The sequence below is a fragment of the Peromyscus eremicus genome, chromosome 19 (assembly GCF_949786415.1).
Source record: "Peromyscus eremicus chromosome 19, PerEre_H2_v1, whole genome shotgun sequence".
Classification (NCBI taxonomy): Eukaryota; Metazoa; Chordata; class Mammalia; order Rodentia; family Cricetidae; genus Peromyscus; species Peromyscus eremicus.
The window spans coordinates 48750696-48770753 of NC_081435.1; the positions used below are offsets into that span (position 1 = coordinate 48750696).

Below are 20058 nucleotides of genomic sequence, written 5' to 3' on the forward strand. Positions count from 1 at the left end.
TTCCAGGACATAGGTGGGTCCCCAGTGTTGGAAATGGCCTCCCCAGGTCTGGGGTGTAAATCCTTCAGAAAACACCTCCTGGTGGTTTCTGGGGGTGTTTACTCAGGAAGAGGCGGAACAGATACCAACCCGTTGGGAATGTCTTCTCTCCTTGTCCTTCTCCATTCTCCCACCTGGACTACCAAGGTCCCAGAGGCCACTTCCTTCAGGGAAGTCTAACCCAGACACCTCACTTCCCAGACCTAGGTGGAGGGATGGAGGGAGCTAGCGGGAGACTCATCACTCAGGAGAAAAGGGATAGAGACTATTGTCCTCTCCTAGTATGGCTCTTGGTGAGTCATAGCCCCTCTCTGGACCTCCGTTTCCTCATTATAAGCATGACTCTGGGGAACTGGAGAGATGGCTCAGCTGTTGGGAGCACTGACTGCTCCTCCAGAGGATTGGGGTTCCATCCCAAGCACCCACATGGCAGCTCACAACTGCCTGCAACTCCAGTTCCGGGGATCTGACACCCTCACACAGGCATACATGCAGGCAAAACACCAAGGCACATAAAATAAATCAATTTGAAGAATGACCTTTGAACCTGTGGTTCTAAAATATGGGACTTGGGTTGGCTGCTGCAGATTCACTCACAGAATCCACTAGATGCAAATGTGTATCAGGCCCTACTCTTGGGGAGTAAGATCTATTAGGCTGAGCAGGGGCCCAGGCAGGAATGGTTGTACAAACCCCTGCCTCTGCACTGATTGCCCATTCCCAGTCTCCAATGCTGTGCTGGCTGCCCTAAGATGTCATTATGGGACGACCTACCCAAGGCTTCCCACTTCATCTCCTCTGACCCTTTGGCTCAGAAGAAGGATTTTGATGACAAGACCCTCCCCTGCCTCAAATTCCTGAGCCCCAAAGCTCTTTGGAACCCTGACTGTCATAAGCAGACTAAAGACCAAGGCAAAGCATGGGCTCAGATTGTTTTTTTTTTTTTTTTTTTTTTTTTTTTGTGAGAGAGAGGCTCTCATGTAGCCCAGGCTAGCCTCTAACTTGTTTCATACCCAATGACCCTGAACTGTTGATCTTCCTGCCTCCAACCTCCTGAGTGCTAGGATTGCAAGCATGAGAACCACCATGCTTCATTTTAGGTTGTATTACGGTTTGAACTCAGGGCCTTCCTTATACACGCTAGGCAAGCGCTCTGTCTATGGACAACAGTCTACTCCCATCCCGCTGGCTTGGCAGGGTTATTCTGTCCAGTTCACTGGAAGGGCCGTCAGGGCTCCTAATCATTCAGCCTAGAGGGGAGAAAGGATGGCATTTCCTTCCCACCAGGCAAAGCCCATCTCTGGAGAAGGGAGTCCACGGCAGTGGTATTCAGCAGAAGGCCTACAGGAGTGGATAGGGGCAGCCAGTTCCCTTTTGTTCCTCTCTCTCCCATCAGGCACCTTGGTAGAGAGTCCATGATTCCTCTTCAACTTACATGATTTATGGATGGGAACACTGAGGTCTGTTGTCACAGTCCTGGTATGTCCTGGGCCTGATGGCAGCTTGTCTCAGCCTTCAGAATTGTGAGTCCCTGACCTCCTCCTCCCTGGGCTAACTGGAAGTAGAAGAGGAGACTGTTTCTTGCCTGCATAATCTTACCTACCAGGGCTCTACGTATTCAGTTTTATGTTAGGCACTTGGATGATTTTTTTTTTTTTTTTTTTAGTGTATTCTAGGACCTAACAATATCACATTTAATCTCTTGCAAAAGGAAAAGTAGCTCTCCATTTTACATCGGAGGGGTCTGGGGTTTGGAAACATGAAGTAGCAGATTCTCAGGCTTGCAGGGCCAGGATGTGACTCGGACCATGTCGCTCTGCCTTGGCTCCTGCTTACAGCAATCCTCTAGGGGCCGGCGCTCACAGATGCTGTGGACATTAATGGAAAAAACGTTTTTTCTCTCCGCCTAACAAAAACAAGCCTGGATGAGGGTGCTGGGAGGAGGCCTCCCGGTGGATCAGGATTGAGGGGGCGGACAGCTGCCCAGTCCCTTGGAGAGAAGTCCAGGGTTACAGGAAGTCAGGCGGAGACAGGGGGATACAGGCCAAGAACATGCTGTGGGCAGACGTCCCTGGACGCCTTTGCAGGGCAGGACCAGTGTCATTGAGAACTCAGGCCCTGGAAGGAGTGGCCTGAAGCTAAAGAAGCCAAACTTTCCATGAGCCACCAGCGAAAAGATGAATGTTAAGGACCGCACACCGCAATCCCGAAAGCTGAACAACCCAGGACCCATGGTATTCCCAGGGGCCTGCAGATCTCTTAACTCTTGACGGTTGTCCCCAGAGCCACCAGAGAACTGTGTTCAGTTTGCCACTCTACTGTGCATCACTGTGAAAGACCAGGGATGGCCAAGGTTGGTCCTGGAGGACTGGGGCAGGGCCTTCAATCAACAGATGAATGCCTCAGCTTGTGCTGGAGCCTCTCAGCGTCCTCCCCCATGCCTCTCAGCCCCACTGAGGTTCCCGCTGAAGAACTGTGGCTACCCCATTACAGGGAAAGAGCCTGAAGCTTGGAGAGGCACAGCGACTTCCTTTGATCACATGGCTCAGGCAGGCAGACAGAGCTGAGAACAGGCCAAGCCTGTGGCTGAGCCCCGGAGCCCTCCCTCTGCAAAGTACCCTGCCACATCCTAAAGTGCTCTGAGGTCCAAGGAGTATGAGACAAGAATCTGGATGGCATAGAAATGGAATACGTTGTCCCTGAAGAACATGAGAGCCACGGACAGAAAGGCTTGGCCGTCTGGACTCACCAGATGAGGGGCTGAGTCAGACTCAGGAGTCACATGTGGCTGGGGGTTGAGGAAAGCTCATGCAGGGGGTTGGCTAGGATTCGGATGGCACAGGATCAGGGTGGAAGGACAGACAGTCCAAGCAGAGGATAGCCTGGGGCTGTGTGGGCACAGGCAGAGATGAATTTGCTGGCCTGGTAGGAGGCAGCAGGAGTGGGCGGGGCCTATTGACGACCAGCTCTCCCTCCTCTCTGCTGGTTTTGGGGATATGGCTATCTTTAACTGGACTGACGAAGAGACCTTTGCCCCTCCCCATCTAGGTTGCTATCCAGAGAGCATAAACTAGAAGTGACAGCAGAGAGTCAGGAGTTTGGTCTCAGTCTTTCCCGGGACCCAGCAGGACACTCACTCTAACAAATTCTAGGGAAGTGCAGGCCCCAGGGCATCCTCTACCACATCCCCACCAGCCCGACCAGCTGCCTCTTTGCATTCCCCATTAACTTTCCAAGTTCAGAGGTGCGTGGGTGCAGAGATCAGCTGAGGCTAGAAGCAGATGACTCAGGGGGGGATGGAGTCTAGGCCTGGCCTCGCCCCAGAATGGTCCCAAGGGACTTCGGCAAGTGCTGTCCTCTGAGCTGCTCAGTCCTGAGTCTTCAGGACCTGCACCCCAAATCCATACTACAGGCTACTCTTTGGAAGCTAGGACACACTACTCGGCTGCCTTCCGAGAGGAGCTAGGACACGTTGCAACCAGACTACCTTCTGAGACGTAGCGTAAGTCTCAAGAACACGATGCCCATGGTTCCTTTTCCACTTCCGGAACCCCATATTCCTTCTTGTCCTGTCAATACCCACTAAGGATCGCTTGCCCATCATTCTCCCACTCATACCAACATTATTGCTCACCTTGCCTCCCTAACTGGTTCTATGGACCCTTGGGGTGTCACCCAACCAGTACCTTCTAGACCCCAGGCTGGGGTCCTTCCTATTGTGGGTAGAGCTAGTGTTCCCCTCTGGTTTACGTCCTACGCTGTCATGGAGCCCTCCAGATGGGATCTCTGGTTCCCAGTGAGCTCCCCAACCTGGCTGGTGTCTATCCAAGTCTGGTGTGACTCAGAGATCTGAAATCAGTAAAGGGCTGGGACAGGATGGGGGGGGGGGGGGACAGTTGGGAGACTGTAGCCCAACAGGAAGGGCAGTTGAAGAGCATGGAAATGGAGTAGGCATTCCAGGCCAGAGACTGAGCAGAGGTAACACAAGAACTTGCAAGTCCAGGGCCTGGGTTGGAGAGCAGGGCTGGGATGGTGGAGGAGACGGAGGTGCAAGCAAGGGAAAGCCTAAGAGCTGAGGTAGTAGCCGACAAAACGGGGTGCCCCATAACCTTCCAGCTCACACTACAATTTGAGAGAAGTGAAGTCCCAGCTCCAAGATCCTCCAGTCTTATGTCTTGATCACCAGCGGCAGCCGTGACCAGGTGCCCAAGGTAAGGCCCTCAAAACCATGGCCCCAAGTGAACAGAGTCAACACCCCAAATGGGTGCGGCAGCAAGAAGGCTGCAGGCCAGGGCCCCTGCCAGAAAGTGGAGGCTGTACCTGGTGTGGCAAGAGGAGCCTGCCTTGGGGAAAGGGCGCTACATCATCCTTTTTCCCACTTGGAGTACCAACAAAGGGGCGAGCGGGCCTGGCCCTTTGTGAGGGGAAATGTATTAATACTCAACAGCAGCCACCTTCCTTTCCTCTCCATCAAAGCCTTGCAGACACCTGGGTCTGCATTAGAAAGGCGTGAGGCTCTTTCATGTATTGAGGCCCCGCCAGAAAGGGCTGAGAGCACCAGGAGATTCTTCTGCTTAGAAAACCCAAGACCAGTCCATCAGCTCCAGCCTCACTTGAAGAGATACTTTGGGGTGGTGGAGGATGCTGCCATGACCTGCTGTCATCCCCACGTTGGGCAAGTCTCTCCCCTCTGGGGCTCCATTTGTCTTTATGTACAATGGGAGACTGAGCAATTTCTAGGGGTCCAGCATTTATCCACAGAGACAGTACAAAGCAAATGTCGGAAGTCAGGGTTGCGAGAAGCATGTGGCCAGCCTTGGGCCCCTCCTCTGTCCAGTGGGAGCTGGCACGTACCCTGTGATGCCCACTGTGCCCTCAGTAGCGAGGAGACAGGTAAGGAGGGTAACCTCATTTGGTATTTATTGACAATCAGCCAGCAGAACACAAATGGGCTGGGGAGATGCCAGGAGAGAGGTGGGCACAGAGGCCACTCACTATGCTGCGTGAAAGGGCCCTGCTCTGCCGGGAAATGCAATGTCAGGACACCTGGTGGCCACACCTGAATGCCATCTCCCAGGGACCCAGGATGGAGGCTGCCCTCATGGCAGGTGCCCTGCAGCATCAGGACACATGTCCTTCGTGGACCATCTCTGAGTCTTGGTCGTCTTTGTCACGGGAAGCCACAGGGACAGGGGAGAAAGGTCCTGACAGGGGAGAAGGCCTCCATCCTGACCTCCACGGTGGGTGCTCCTCGGGCCTTCTGCCAGCCCAAGGCACAACGTCCATGTGGTGAAGGGCAAACTCTGTCTATCTACTCCCACCCTCGCGCCTAACTCCAGCCCCTTGGACCTCTCACACCTGTCCTTCAGAAGCCTCCCGTCTCTACACCTGTCCCTAGACAGACCCAAAGCAATGTGCGGTACCATGCAAGTCCCCTCCCACCCCACCGCTCTGGCTCCCTCTCCCTCTCCCTGCTGTTCCTCACTCCCTCTCATAGCCGGTGAGCATCACCCTCTCCAGACATTCTCCGTCTCCTCTCTGGCAGGTTGGCCTCCTCCTGGCTCAGGGACAGCTCTGGCCCATACACCCTCCTCTCTGATCTGTGATCCTCCACATCCCCCAGCCCCCTAGTTCCCATCTCTTGGGAAACGTGGCCTTAACACAGGAACCCACAGAGATTTTTTTTCTGCCCAATTCATTTACTAATTCTCCATATCCGGGAACCCTCCAGGCTTCTCACTCCCTGGAACCCCAGGTTTAAAGTGGGCTTGTATGGAAATGTGTCTTGTCAAAATGTCTGAACAAAGATATCAAATATGGTGCCCGCTGCCCCCAAGAGAAAGAGGTGGCTGGCTGGAGGCTTGGGAACAAGTCCTCTTGGCCATGTGACCTTGGGCCAGCTCTTCCCTCTCTGGCTTCAACACATCCCTCTGCAAAGTGAGGGCTGAGCTGGATCGTTTCAGCTTTGAATGGACTACGTAGTATGTGTGTATGTCCCTTTAGATGGAGGTCCCAGGAGAAGCAGAGGCCACAAAGAGGGACTTATACTGGGGACTGTAGCAACCTCCAACTGCCTTTCAGAATTCCAGCAGGTATAGCTGTCCCCTGCAGCCCCCAAGGAAGAGACTGTGAGGCCCTGGCCAGCCCTCCAGTTGGGTAGTTTCCAATCTCACATCATGGACTCTTCCTCCTCCTCGGCGATCTCGCGGTCCACCTCAATGGCTGTATTCTCGAAGCTGGTGATGCCTCCGTATTTGCGCATGTGTACCATCAGCGGCTTTGGTGACTGGCTCCCGGCCAGTGTGGCCACATACATGCCCGTTCGGTTCTCTTCCAGTGATGGGCCCCAGTCTATAGCAGGTCGGCTGGCCTGTTGAAGCCGCTGTGGCAGAGCAATGATAATGGACGTTGAGTGATTTCCCATGGCCAGGCACCCAACGAAGGCCTGCCTGTGTCCAGTGGGAATCTGTTCTGCCACAGCTGGACTGGTGGCCTCAGATATCATCTGTAAACTCCACATGGGGGCATTGTAAAGAGGATATAACTAGTTGGTGCTGGGAATAACATGGCTTCCAAGGCTAGGAGACAAGATACACACACACACTCTGACAAGCATCTAAAGGTAGGTTCAGGAGCCCACTCCAGCTCCCTACTGCTGAAAGCCAAATTCAGACTTGCTGGGGGGATTTTTATGAAAGAACTGGCAGCCAGAACAGAGGCAGGGCTGAGGTGGCCTCCCTGGACACTTCTCAGAGTCCAGTGTCCAGGAAGGAGGGAGCTGACTAAGCCTACAATTCCAGAGACCCTTCATCCTTAGCCACATTCCCAGGGCTCTCTGCCCATCCTGCCGGAGGAAGAGCCCTGTACCCTGAGAAAAAGGAGGCCACCAACAACTGATGAAGCCCATTGGGTACAGGTTCCAAGGGCACGGAGTGTGAAAGGCTCTTGGTCTAGGGCCAGAGTCATTGGCACTCCGAGTGTGGTAGCGTTTATTGAACTGTTAGAGCCGGCTCCTCACAAACTTGCCAATGGTTTCTTCTCTTTCTTGGAATGCAATCTGAATGTTTGCCATGCTCTCTGTGACCTGCCCTGCCCACCTTCCTGTACCGATTGGTTTTCGTCAACTTGACACAAACCAAATAAAAACCCTTTCTAACTTGTTTTTGGTCATAGTGTGTGAGGGTTTCTGTTTGTTTGTTTTTTGTTTTTAGTTTATTTTTAATTTTAAATACGTGTATGTGCGTGTGTCTGTGTATAGGTATGTACACGTCAGTGCAGGTGTCTGCGGAGACCAGAAGAAAGTGTCAGATCTCTTGGAGCTGGAGCTACAGACGGTTGTGAGTTACCTGGTGTGGGAATCGAACTAGGGTCCCCTGCAAGAGCAAGTGCATACTCTTAACCGCCGAGCCATCTCTCCAGCCGTGAGTTGTGTTTCAAACACAGCAATAGAAAGCAAAGTAAGACATTCCACAACCTGGGACCTGCCGCTTTCCTTCCATTATCTCTGCCCCAGTCACACGGGTCTCTTTGCTGTCCTCAAACATGCCAGCTGTTCTTCCATCATGGCTTTTATCCCAGTTTTCAGCTGCTGGGGATGCTCTCTTATCTATCACCTTGTCCATTTTGTCCTCTCTCCCTGACTCTGACTGCACTGGCTGAAAAAGCATTTTCTACCACTCCATCTCCGTGTTCTGCTTTTCAGATTGTTAGTTATCGTGAGCCGCAGCACTTAGCCAGTGCTACCGAGTCCTTATTGCCTATCTCCTACACTGAAATACAAGGTCCCCGAGAACAGGGATTTAGATGTGTCTGCAAACACAAAAAAGGAGTCCAGACTATGGGTCCGTAGCTTCAGTAGTACTGGCCATCTGTCAGGGACAAGCTGTGAGGCTGTCCTGTACACGGGAGGGTGCTAACCACGATCCCAGACTATAGTCCTTTCAGTTACCCTCCACAACAATCAACAATACCACTGCTCAGGGAGGAACCACCCTGTATGGGAACTCCTGGTCTGGAATTGAGCACATAGCATACCCAAGCTCTGTGCTCGGTGTTGGTCTTTTTAATCTTTGTAGTACCCAATAAAAGAGTTATTTATACTCCACCCTCTTCACTCCCACAGATATCATCTGAAAGTTAAAGCTCAGAGAGGTCACTTAAGTTGGCCAAAGTCACACAGATGGGAAGTGGTGGCACTGGGGTTTGAACCTGGATAGGCTCCATCTCGAACTTTTCTAATGCTCTGCTTTTCTGTCCCTCAGTCTGACTGGCTCCTTTTCTCCTCACAGCAACCTTATAGGAAGGTATTGCTGTCCTCATGGAGAAACCAAGGCTAGAAGGATAACTGGAGAGTAGGGCCATTAGTGCTGTTGGGACTCTGACCCGGTGGATGGAAGGAAGCCCTGATCTCGAGAGGTTCCTCCTGCGCCTAGCCACAGATACCATAAATTCAAGCCCCAACATCCTTGACTCCAAGCTGCCCCATCCTGGTGTTCTCTGCACACATCTGGCGCTCGAGCAAGGGGAGACTGGCAATTCTCTGGGAGGCACAGGATGGTTCTGAGGTTTAGGGAAGAGCTTTAGCCCTAAACCATACAGTGGTTGGAAGCATAGCATTGGCTGGACTTCAGAGAGCACCAGGTGGGCTTTCCCGAGAGCGCGCACGTCCGCGTGGCAGTGTGGGGCAGGCATGCGGCAGCAGTGTGCTAGGGCACAGGCCTGCAGAAGGGTCAGGGCATTGCTCCGTAGCTCACTTCCTGCCATTGCCGAATTCCAGTGAGAGCTAGCTTAACAATGGGGACACACCGTCCCTAAATTCTCAACAGCCAGCTCTCAGGAGCCAAGGCTGGCTGGCTCCAGCATCTTGTGATAGGTGTGTATTGTAGGGAGGGTCCCCAGGCTCTATCTGTACCCCTATCAGACTCGCTGGAACTCCATTCACTCACCACGATGGCCTCTGACCATTGGAGAACTCCAGACTCATAATGGCCAGGGTGCCCCAGGCTCAGAGAGGGGCAGGATCTCCTTGTGCTCACACAGCATATCTGCTAGCCCACAGTGGGTTGCTATCTGTCTCTTTCAAGGCCTGTTGGCTCCTGTACCAATTGCTCTCTTTAACATAATCATTCTAAACTGGTACCTCTAGATCCAGCAGGGACTCTTAACACAGGACAAAGGGGACAGCCTACCTTTTGGGGGTCTCTCAATGTTGTTTACTGGCTCTGGTCTCCAAGTTCAAGTCCTGACCCCTACACTATCATTGGTGGTCTTTGGATTCATTCTTCTCTCCAATCCCAATCCCAAGGCCCCATGTGAATATGAAGTTCAGATCATGATCTCAGCCCCAAGTGAATCTAGACCACATGGGCCTCTGCAGACTTCAAGAATCCTGCCAGGCTCTGGATAAGATGTTGGTGCAGATTTTTTTTTTTTAAGGGCTTAGCCACAGGGCTGGAAGACTGTAGGTAGTCAGGAAAAACAAGACTCACCTCCCAGAGTGAGCCTTCCTCTCGAAGCACAGCCACCAGCATGCCAGCGGGGATCATGAGGCAGGAGAGCAGGCCCATCAGGATGCCCAGCAGCTCAGCCCAGGCAGGGAAGCGATAGGTGCCGTACTCCGAGGGCTGGTACTTGACGATGCTGTACACCAGCAGGGCCTGCAGAGTGGAGACTCCAGCATCACTGGTCCCCTTGTGGGACACAGAGTATGGCATGGCCTGGGTCTGGACCACCTTAAGGCCTAAGAAAGCCTAGCTGGGACCTACCTATGGTCCTAAGCTGTACACCAGAACTGAAAACGGTCCATTTGCCAAACCTGACCTATTGGCCAGCTCCAAGCTGACTTAATATGAAGGTTTGTGACAGCCCAGGTCTGACATATCCTAAATCCTGAGACAGACTCTCTCTCAGTTGCTCCCGCCTTATGACCAGCAAAACAGTACTGAGGCCCCCTCCCAAGGCCCTAAGAATTAGGAAAACCCCATCCACTTGCCAGAATAGCACAGCTCAGAAAACTGGGGCTTGGAGGAGGATGTGTAGGCTAGGTCCTCATGCCTACTCCACAGCCTTGGCAGAGGCTCACTCAGAGCTGGGGTAACCCAGCTGGACTAAATGCACAGAGGGACCTGCATTTGGCCTTGGGGCCCCAGCCAACCACCTTCGCTCCCACCCCTGGTTACCAGGAGTGTGGCTGGGGACAGAAACAGCCAGCAGGTCCTGAAGTAGAGGCCTGGCTTGAAGCCCAGCATCATGTGGATGTCTCGGCAGAACCTCTGGATGCCTGCACAGGGAAGAAGAAGGAGTGTCCCCGTGATTGGTCCCACCGGTGCCTGTGACCCCCCCCCCCCTCCATGCCTGTTTCCCTGCCTGACCTTCAGCACAGGGCCCACACCCCGTTCTCTCTCTCACTCTGAGGAGTGTCAGCCTGCCTCCCCCAGCCCTTCTCACCATATACCCGGGTGACAGCGAGGCACGTGGTGATCACCACCACCATGAGTCCGAAGCTGGCGCTGTAGTCATCCAGAAGGACCAGCCAGTACATACCGCCCTAGAATAGAAAGCATGGCACCGGGTCTCCAGCCTCGGTCTCCTCCCGTAGGAGGTGAGTGGGAAGCAGCGAGGGTGCCTCCAGGGCAAAACTAACCAGGAAATGATCCACCCCTCAGCCCTGCAGAGACAATGTCCCTTCCTGCCTCCCGACAGCCAAATCTCCTAATAGAACCCATTTATGGATGAGGGGAAAACGGGTTCAGAGAGGGAAATTCACTTGTCTGGAGTCACTCAGCAAGTGGAGGGGTGAGGTTTAAAACAGGTCTTTCAAATTTACTCCAGAGCCAGAACTCAACCACAGACCAAGGTGCCTGCCACAGGAAACAGGACCTGGTAGGACCAGAAGCAGTTCAATGACTGCTCACCTGGCCAAAACTACCTCGGCAAGCACTGCCCCGCCCAGTTCCCTGAGCTTGTGCGCCCCCTGCAGGGCACTCACATCGGTGGTGAGGATCAGCCCCATCAGGTACATGGCTACACAGATGAGACCTGAGAACACCGCCTTCTTGGGCCGCAGGTAGTAAGGGAATTCGTCTGTCACTGCAGTCACGATGGTCTCTAGAAAGGCAAACTGCAAGGGGTATTGAGATCAGAGTTCTACCCACACACAAACCAGTGCCCACTCCCATGGGCAAGGCTCACCTGGCTATCCAAGCCAAGAGTCAGAAGCATGAAGAAGAAGAGGAAGGACCAGAAAGGTGATAGGGGCAGCATAGTCATGGCCTGTGGGTAGACAACAAAGGCCAGGCCAGGGCCTGGGCCCAGGGCATGCGGGGTTAGCAGCATACTGGGGTACACAGTACACTCCGATATGCATTCAAGTGCATAGGGTGTCTGGCGTCCATGTGGGAGCTCTCTCACTCACCACACCCAAGTCCAGAGACAAACACCAACTGAATATTAACATTCATCACTTTCTTAGCTTCCAGGGCTCAGGCTGGCGCCCTTGCAAGTGCTCAGCGCATGAGACTATTGAATATGAATTAGCAATCACGCACAAATGCACACAGGGACCAACGGAGGCTCCTAATCAGGACACAGGTCTGCACACACTCATTCGTAACGAGAATCCCACCGGTACACATACTCACACCCACCCGCTGACACAAGACACACTGATTCGCAGCTCACTGGCACCTTAGATTCACTTTCACACACACACACACACACACACACACACACACACACACACACATCTCAACCCAGGATGTGACCTATTTTGCACTTCCACACATACATCTCACCCCAGGATGTGACTTGTTTGGACAAACAAGACCTGAAAGATAAGACAGCTTCATACAGAAACCCTTTTGTCTCCAGCAGATTGCTGTCACGCCCTCTTGTACACCCGCGTATTTACACACAGACACGCACACACTTGTGTCGCACCCTCTTGTACACACACACACACACACACACACACACACACACACACACACAGAGCTATCCCCTATCTTGCCAGTCTGTGTTGAGAGCATGCCCTGTGGCCCAGCTACCTCTCACCCAGCCAAACCCCCAAATGCTGACCCCCCACCTACCTGCTTTGGCCACTTGGTCCACAGGCACACCCAGCTCCTGAGACATGTAGCCTAGCACCGAGAAGATAGCGAAGCCAGCCAGGATACTGGTGACGGCGTTGCCCAGAGTGACAATGAAGGTGTCTCTGCAGGGGAGAATCCCAACCCAAGCCATGGTGAGCCGGCTGCAACCTCAACCCAAGAGAGCCTCCTGGGCAACGGTCCGTCTGAGTTTGGCCCCGGCACTGGGGAGCGGCAGGCACTGACCTGTAGATGTTCTGGTGGAATGTGTTGTAGGAGGCAAAGGTGAGGAGACCCCCAAAACCCACTCCCAGGGAGTAAAAGATCTGAAGAGCAGCTTCAATCCACACCTGTGTCGAGGAAAGAGGGGGACAGGGAGGGCCCAGGAGAGGAGAAGGAGGGGTGAGGATGAGAAATAGGTTCAGCAAGGAAGGGGGAACAGCCAGGGTCACAAATGAGGGCCAGGAGCAGCCCCAGCCCCAGCACTTCCAATGCAGGATGTGGGCAAGTCCTTCCCCTTTCTGGGACTCAGTTTATCCACCCAGGGTCTAGTAGATGGTCTCTAAGCCTGGTCCAGTCTTGAAGGAAGGTGTGACTAAGGCAGAGGCGGCAGCAGATTGGAGTTGAGCACAGGCCTATGTAAGCACTTTACTCCCTGCCTGGAGTCAGATGGGTCTGAACCGGGACCCATCTTTACCAGTTTCTAACCGTACATCCTGGACAAGCCCCGTCACCTCTCCGTGCTCTGGGTCCCTCATCTGTGGCGAAGGAACAAGAACAGTGTCCTGCCTTATGAGGAGGCACAGGGATGGTTAAGTCACTACGAAAGTAGAGTGAAGTGTCAGTGTCCGTGGTGTCAACGGTCAATAGTGTCAGCTGTCAGGGCTGTGTTGTGATCATCACTGGTACAAAGTCGTCCCTGGGCTTTGGAGCCAGACAGATCTGAATGGAACCCCAACCATGACACCTTATGCTTATCACTAATTGTTATAAGCTTCTAGGAGTGTGTGTGTGCGTGCATGTGTGTGTGTGTGTGTGTGTGTGTGTGTATGTGTGCGTGTGTGTGTCTATGTTTTGTCAAATTGTCAAATGGAGAAAATAGTAACTGCTTCATGGGTTTTTTTTTTTTTTTTTTTGGTCTTTTCGACACAGGGTTTCTCTGGGTAGCTTTGGGCTTGTCCTAGAACTCACTCTGTAGACCAGGCTGGGCTGGAACTCACAGAGATCTGCCTGCCTCTGCCTCTGCCTCTCGAGTGCTGGGATTAAAGGCGTGCGCCACCACCGCCTGGCCAAAAATAATTTTTAGCTTTTATTATTTATCCAGACATCTGTACGTGTGTCTTCTGAGTGTTTGCAATGTGTATGTGGATACCAGAAGAGGGAGTGGGATCCCCACCCCTTCTGCTGGATTATAGGCGGAAGTGAGACGCCTGACATGGGTGCTGGGACTCGAACCCGGGTCCTCTGGAAGAGCAGCAGGTGCTCTTAACCACTGAGCCATATCTCCAGTCCCCGCTTCATGGGATTTTGAAGACTAAATGAGGATACACAGGAAGGGCTGGCACAGGGCTGCTGCTGGAGGCTCCCCCTTGAGGGTCCCCGCCCCCGTCCCCTCTCCTTTCATGCTCCCTGCTCACCTTGGAAGTCAGCAGGTGGTGGAACTGGGGCGTGAGATAGAACTGGATGCCCTTCCAGGCCCCAGGAAGGGTCACTCCTCGAACCAACAGCATGAGCAGGATGAGGTAGGGGAAGGTGGCTGTGAAATACACCACCTGGAAGAGGGCACGCTGGGATGGCAGAGGACCCTCCACACAGCTCTGCCTGCCCAAACCTTCATCCCAGACACCCGCCTTCTCAACTGTCACAGGTCCTGAGTCAGGAACAGCCGCCATGTCTCCTGCTCTCTCCATCACCAGCCCAGTGTTCATGCCCCGCTTCCAAGGCCACCCCAGTCCCATTTCTATTACTTCCCCTGGCACAGGCCAGCACCACTGGTGGTGAATCTCCCCATCCTGTGCCTAGCCTGTGCCCCTGTAAAACACCTGACACCCCCCAACTTCCTGAACATCCCATCAGCCACTTCTCTCTCCAGCTCATCTTCTGCCTTGATGGCGGCCATGGTGGTCCCTCCTCTCTAACACCTTCGACCCTATATGGCATAGTGATGACCTCTTGCTTAGCAAGGGTCATTTACGGCCTTTGACAAACAGCCTATCACGCTTCTCTCTGCCCATCACGTGCATCGCACACTGGTCTCCTTATATCTAGTTGGTCTTCACCTGCTAACAGCAGTCCAATTTCCCCTATCTGAGATTCACTTCACGTCCAATGGTAGGAGTGGGCTCGTGAACAGCAGATAGCTCAAGCCAAGCAGATAACCCTTTCCTGCCACAGAGACTGGGTACAGGGTGGGTACACAGCTTGCCTGACCCAATAAGGTAAGTTCTACGAGATCTACAGACTAGGGATGCAAGGGGAGGAAGCCAGTGTGGAGGAAGGCTTCAATGAGAGAGAGGTCCCAGGAGCAGACGGTGGTAACAGCCATGGAACCCCAGATCCACCTATGCCAAAGTTGTCCCCTACCCGGGGGTGGGGGGCGGGTTTCCAGTTAGTGTAACACCTGGGTACACATCCCCTGCAACTCCAAGATGTCTGATTTATCCATCCATCCCGTAAGCATTCCACAAACCCTCACTGAATCTCTCTCTCTCTCTCTGCAGGGTGCCAAGCTCTGGGCAAGGATGCCAACTTGAATAACCTATGGGTATTGCCCGAAGCAGGCAGCTAGCCTAGGAAAGCAGGGAAGCCCAGTGTCCCTATTAACCTCCGTGTTCTCATTCAAGCAGAGCCCCGCTCCCCCCTGCCCTCCAGGTCCTCTCTTCCCCTCTCCGGGTGAATCCTATCATCTTCCCGGCCTTGGCCAGCACCCTACTTCCTCTCTAGCGCCTGAATTTCGGCACCCTGCCTCCCAAGCCTCACCTTGCCCGAGGACTTCACCCCCTTGAGGATACAGAGAAACACGATGACCCAAGCCAGCAGCAGGCAGAGGCAAAGGTTCCAGCGAATCTCCCCAGGTTGGCCGATGCCCTGGCTGCCCTGAATGTGCAGGACGTAGCGGCTGTGGGAGACAACAATCCGAGAATCCCCTTGTCACCCTGACACACTCCATGGGTATGGGGGAGGGGGGAGCCATGTCCAGCCTTCCGGGCCCAATAGCTTTTCCCCCATGTGATGCTTTCCAAATCCCTCCCATTTTTCTTGGGCTGGCTGAGTCCAGCTTGTCTCTACCTCTCCCCACCTCCTTTGGGGAGCAAATAGCAGGCATACGCTTGATGGATCTGGTATCTAAACTCACACATGTGTATGCATTTACATACACACATGCACTCCATTCAGGAGTCTGGCCATGGCTGTGCTCCTCTGAGCCGTGGTTCACACTGGGTAGTCCCACTCTCAAGGCTCCAAGGCCCACAGTCCCTCTCTTTGCCCCTTGGCGCTCCACGGAAGCAGCTCTCTCTCTGGGGATAGATAGTTCTGGTGTCCTACCTCTCCATGTGGATTCCCTGACCCTCTACAAAGCCTTTTCATCAAACTCCCTTCAATTAACCCCTTTGGCAATGCCATCTGCCCCCTGCCTGTACCTCACCAATGTGATCAGCCTCGGTATTGCCACAGAGACCCTTGGCAGCCACAGCGACCACGTCAAGTTCTTAAGTTTTGTGTGGCATGCTGAAACTCATAGGTTGCACTTTAGCAGATACAGGCCCTCAGGCTGGCCTGGAATTGAAGAAATGAGTGGACTGTACAGGTCAAGCTGGGAGAGGGATCCTTTCAACACATGAACCTGCCGGGCCGTGGTGGCACACGCCTTTAATCCCAGCACTCTGGAGGCAGAGCCAGGCGGATCCTTGTGAGTTTGAGGCCAGCCTGGGCTACAGAGTGAGTTCCAGGACAGGCGCAAAGCTACACAGAGAAACCCTGTCTCAAAAAAACAAACAAAAAACAAAGACAAAAAAAACCCCAAACAAACAAACACGAACCTACTGGGGGAACCCTCGTGAGCGATCCTTTGCAGGGGAAGGGAGGGACTACTCATCCAGGGTCTGGGCTACTCTAGAATATCCTGGCACAAGACTGAGAGTCAGGAATCCTTAATGTCACCGTTGCTGCCACTGAGCAAGCTTCTGGCCCTTGTTTCTCAGCTGGGATAGGCCAGTGAGCCACGATGTCCTCCTGGATCCACCATTCCGGGGCTCGTGGGTGCCTGGCAATGCACTGATGGTGTTATCCGTGTTGCCTTGTTCAAATCTCCCAGGCAACCCTCATCTCACTCTGCTCTTACACTCATCTGAGATGGTTATAACTTTGCAAGGCCCCGGCTCTCCAAAGTGCTCCACCCACTGACACAGAACCTCAGTAAATGCTTATTCAAAGACGGACCCCGTGAGTGAAGGGACTCAATGGATAATGTCCTATGAAGCCGGTACGGTTATCACCCTCGCTGTGGCAGTGGAAGAAACTGAGACTCTAAAATGTCACCTTGGATAACAGTTGTCACTCTTGTTAATAAATGGACACTCACCAACCCTCTCACCCCGGAGCTAGACCACAGTTTCCATGCCACTCTTTCCTCTAATCGACACAGCCGCCTTCTGACTTTGTTACTACAGGTGTCCTGTTCTAAAAGAAGCTGGCCAGGTAAGGAGCCAGGATCCAAATCTTTCATTCCCCCACAGGCCGGCACAGCACCCCCCACCTCCTGCCCACCCCCAGTGGCTACCCCAGTCAGACGGACCTCCAGTACTCCTCACTGGGGCTGACGGTACTGCTGAGGTTAAGGGGCAGCACCCCATTGCCATCCCTGGGACCCCTGTGCTCCAGGCAACGCTCCGTGTTCCACCAGTTACCACAGTGCTCCCAGGGCAGGTCGCTGGTGAGGGAAGCGAAGAGGTAGAAGAGGACATAGGCAATGATCATGTTGTAGTAGATGGCCACCAGGCCTACGATGAGCAGCATGGCCGCACCCGCACCTGGAGAGCAGGGCAGGGACAGCGTCACCTCCCTGCCAGAGCCTGGGAGCAAGGCAGTGACTCCCCAGGGTTCCTGGTGGCTCAACACAGCCAGGAATCACTGAGGCCTTACCTTTGAAGAGGGGACTGATTTTCCAGACAGCCAGGGGTCCCAGGCTGGAGAACTGGCCCAGGGAGAGCTCGAGAAAGAAGAGGGGGATGCCGCAGATGGCCAGCATGAGGAAGTAGGGAACAAGGAAGGCTCCTGCAGAGAAGGTAGCAGATGGGGGTGGGACTCAGGTGGACCACTCCCCCCCAGGCTCCATACTGGCTGACCCACCCCCACTACTATCCTGTGTCATCAGCCACCTACCATCCACCTGCGGTGGATGGAGCACTTCTCCCAAGGGCCACTGGGGCTGGGGGAGCTAGTGGGTATTCACACACTTCTGTAGCTAGAGAGCCCAGAACGTGGCTGGGCACAGAGCAGATACTCCAGAAACACCTGCCGAGTGAGTGAATAAACGAAGAGTGGATGAATGAGCTATCCTCCAAGGAGCGCCAGCTCTACACCTCCGGCATCTGGCTCCAGTGGTCCCTTCCTCCTGAATGCGGTCTCAGATGCTCTGGCTGACACCTGCAATTTCATGGGCCCTGTAGTTTCCTGGGCCTGCCATCCCTCCCCTTCTCTTCGCACATAGACAGCCACCTCCTTCAGACAGCTGCCTGCCGCCAGCTGGCTCCGGCAGGGCTGTAGTCAGGCAGCTAGCAGCCCTCTGCCCTCCCTCCTGAAGCTATGTGGGCAAACATCCCCAAGTCACGCTGATCGCTTTCCTTGCCATTCTATATGGATTCATTCTAGGGTGATCTTCTGAGAGGCTCTGGATGGCTAAGCCCTACAGAACAGAGTGTCTATGTCTGGGCTCCCCACCCCAGCTTCATGAACGAGGGGAGCCTGTCTGAGGAAAAAGTGAGGTCAATACACAGAAAGGGAGTGGAAGCGGGGAGAATCCCGGGGTCCCGGAGCCTCGCGGTGGACTCACAATCTTGCTTGGTCTAGTCTTACCTGGATTTCTCTTTGCCAACACACATGTCTTAACAAGTTTGGGAGAGGGAGTTGGAGATACTGCAAGAGCATGTAGCCCTGGAGAAGACAGTTGGAAGGTTGGGTCTGCACCATGTGACCTTGGACAGAGAACTTGGCCTCTCCAGACCCTAGCTACCTCAGCATTTCCAAGGTGCCTACCTAAGTGGGTTGTTATCAGGGCATGGGGCAGGCACCAAGCCCAGGACCTAGTGCGTGGTGTACTTAACCCTAGGCATTGCTGATGAGGCTTAGAATGTTAACTTGGAGAATCAAGGACGAAGAGAATTACTTGTAAAACAACATAGATCGTGTGTTTGCAATCTGAATGGAAAGAACCAGGAGAGGATGGAACACTGAATACTGTAGAGAGGGAATGGTGGATGGGGCGGGGCCTTGGAGGAGGTGCGGGAGGGGACAGAAGACAATGCAAAGCCTATGAGTATGAGTGGGTACCACACTTTACACCCACCATGGGCAAGTGGGTAATTCCTTCTGCTCACCAAAGGACCTGGGAAGCATAAGGCCTCAGGGAGGAAACCTGGGTATCATCCTGGGCATGGCAAGGCGGGAGGAGGGGCTTGGTGATGAAGAAGGAGGAAACGCCCTTCTAACCTAAGTTCACTTCAAAGGTCACTCTATAGCCCCCAAGCCTTGGTCTGTCATCCCAGCTACTCCCAAGAGGTCCCCAGGCCCATACCGCCTCCATTGGTGTAGGCTCGGTAGGGAAACCGCCAGACATTTCCCAAGCCTACACAGTAGCCGATACAGGACAGCAAGAAGTCCAGTTTGCCAGTCCAGTTGCCTCTATCTGCTGCAAAATCCACATCCAAGTCCACATCGCCCTGGTCACTGGGAGTCATCAGCAGGTCTGGGGTGACAGGCTGCCAGGAAGAGAGAACAAAGCAGAAACAGAGGAGGGCATAGACAGAGTGGAACCGGGAACCCAAGCCAAGACCGTGGATTGGACAAGGCTGAGCGGAAAACGATCGACCAGTTCAGATAGTCAAGTGGTTTCACCTGGACTCGAGAGGCTCTAGCTTGCAGGGCGTCGGGGAACAGCAGGGTGGCTCAGGAAGCTGCCTGGCCTCATCTTGGCCAGCAGAAACAGGCCAAGGATGATACCATTTTAACGTCATTGCCCACGATGATCATTGTGATGGTCATTGTGTGTTGGTGATCACAGCGGTAAATGATCTATTCACATCACCTGAGCCGGCTACTCATCCACACACCATTCCAAGAACGAGGAGGAAAGCCGAGACTCCAGGAGGGGCCATGACCTCCCTGAGGCTTTAGCCTACTTGACTGTTAGGAGAACCATGTCTGGCACCCGGCACACATGATGCTAATGGCCCCGTCTCCACCCTCTTGGAGGTTATCCCCATCTGGGTACTGGACCAGTGTGGAGCACACCCAAAGGCAGGTGGGCACACTGGAAGATGTTCAGGAAAAGAGGCTCCCGGGGGACAGAAGGAAGAAACCAGGGTACCCTTGATACAGGAAGCAGAGGACTTTTTTGACGGAAAGTGGGAGGAAGGGATCTGAATACTGTCTTGTGGCCTAGAAAGCCTAGTGGGGACTGTGGGTTTTGCCTAGCACTCAGAAAGAAACCTTTTTATGCTCTGTCTCAGAAAGTCAGAGTCCAACTGTCATTAATGGGGAGGAAAGTGCAGAAGAGAATGAGGCCAGCTGTCTTGACTGTCTCCTTCCATGATTCACTGTGGTTGGAGAGGTCCACTGGGCACTCTCCCTGTGGCTGGGCCTAGGAGGAGGAGAAGGTCAGCTCCAGACACTTGGGCTCTTGGCCCTAAAGAATGCAAGGTGGCCTGTTTGTGTG

The 20058-nt window shown here is 53.7% G+C and overlaps 1 protein-coding gene across 1 annotated transcript; it reads right to left on the reverse strand.

The window, feature by feature from the left end:
- Window positions 1-5506: 5506 nt before the first annotated feature.
- Slc6a7 (solute carrier family 6 member 7) lies at window positions 5507-19097 on the reverse strand. The gene is made up of 13 exons (XM_059246452.1): window positions 18919-19097; window positions 17268-17399; window positions 16921-17155; window positions 15105-15243; window positions 13763-13897; window positions 12372-12475; window positions 12126-12250; window positions 11230-11342; window positions 11027-11158; window positions 10486-10585; window positions 10218-10318; window positions 9528-9695; window positions 5507-6421 (listed from the first exon to the last, which is right to left on the reverse strand). Exons 1-13 carry the CDS (start codon window positions 19079-19081, stop codon window positions 6209-6211), a joined length of 1860 nt encoding a protein of 619 aa, XP_059102435.1. The 5' UTR covers window positions 19082-19097; the 3' UTR covers window positions 5507-6208.
- Window positions 19098-20058: the final 961 nt, after the last annotated feature.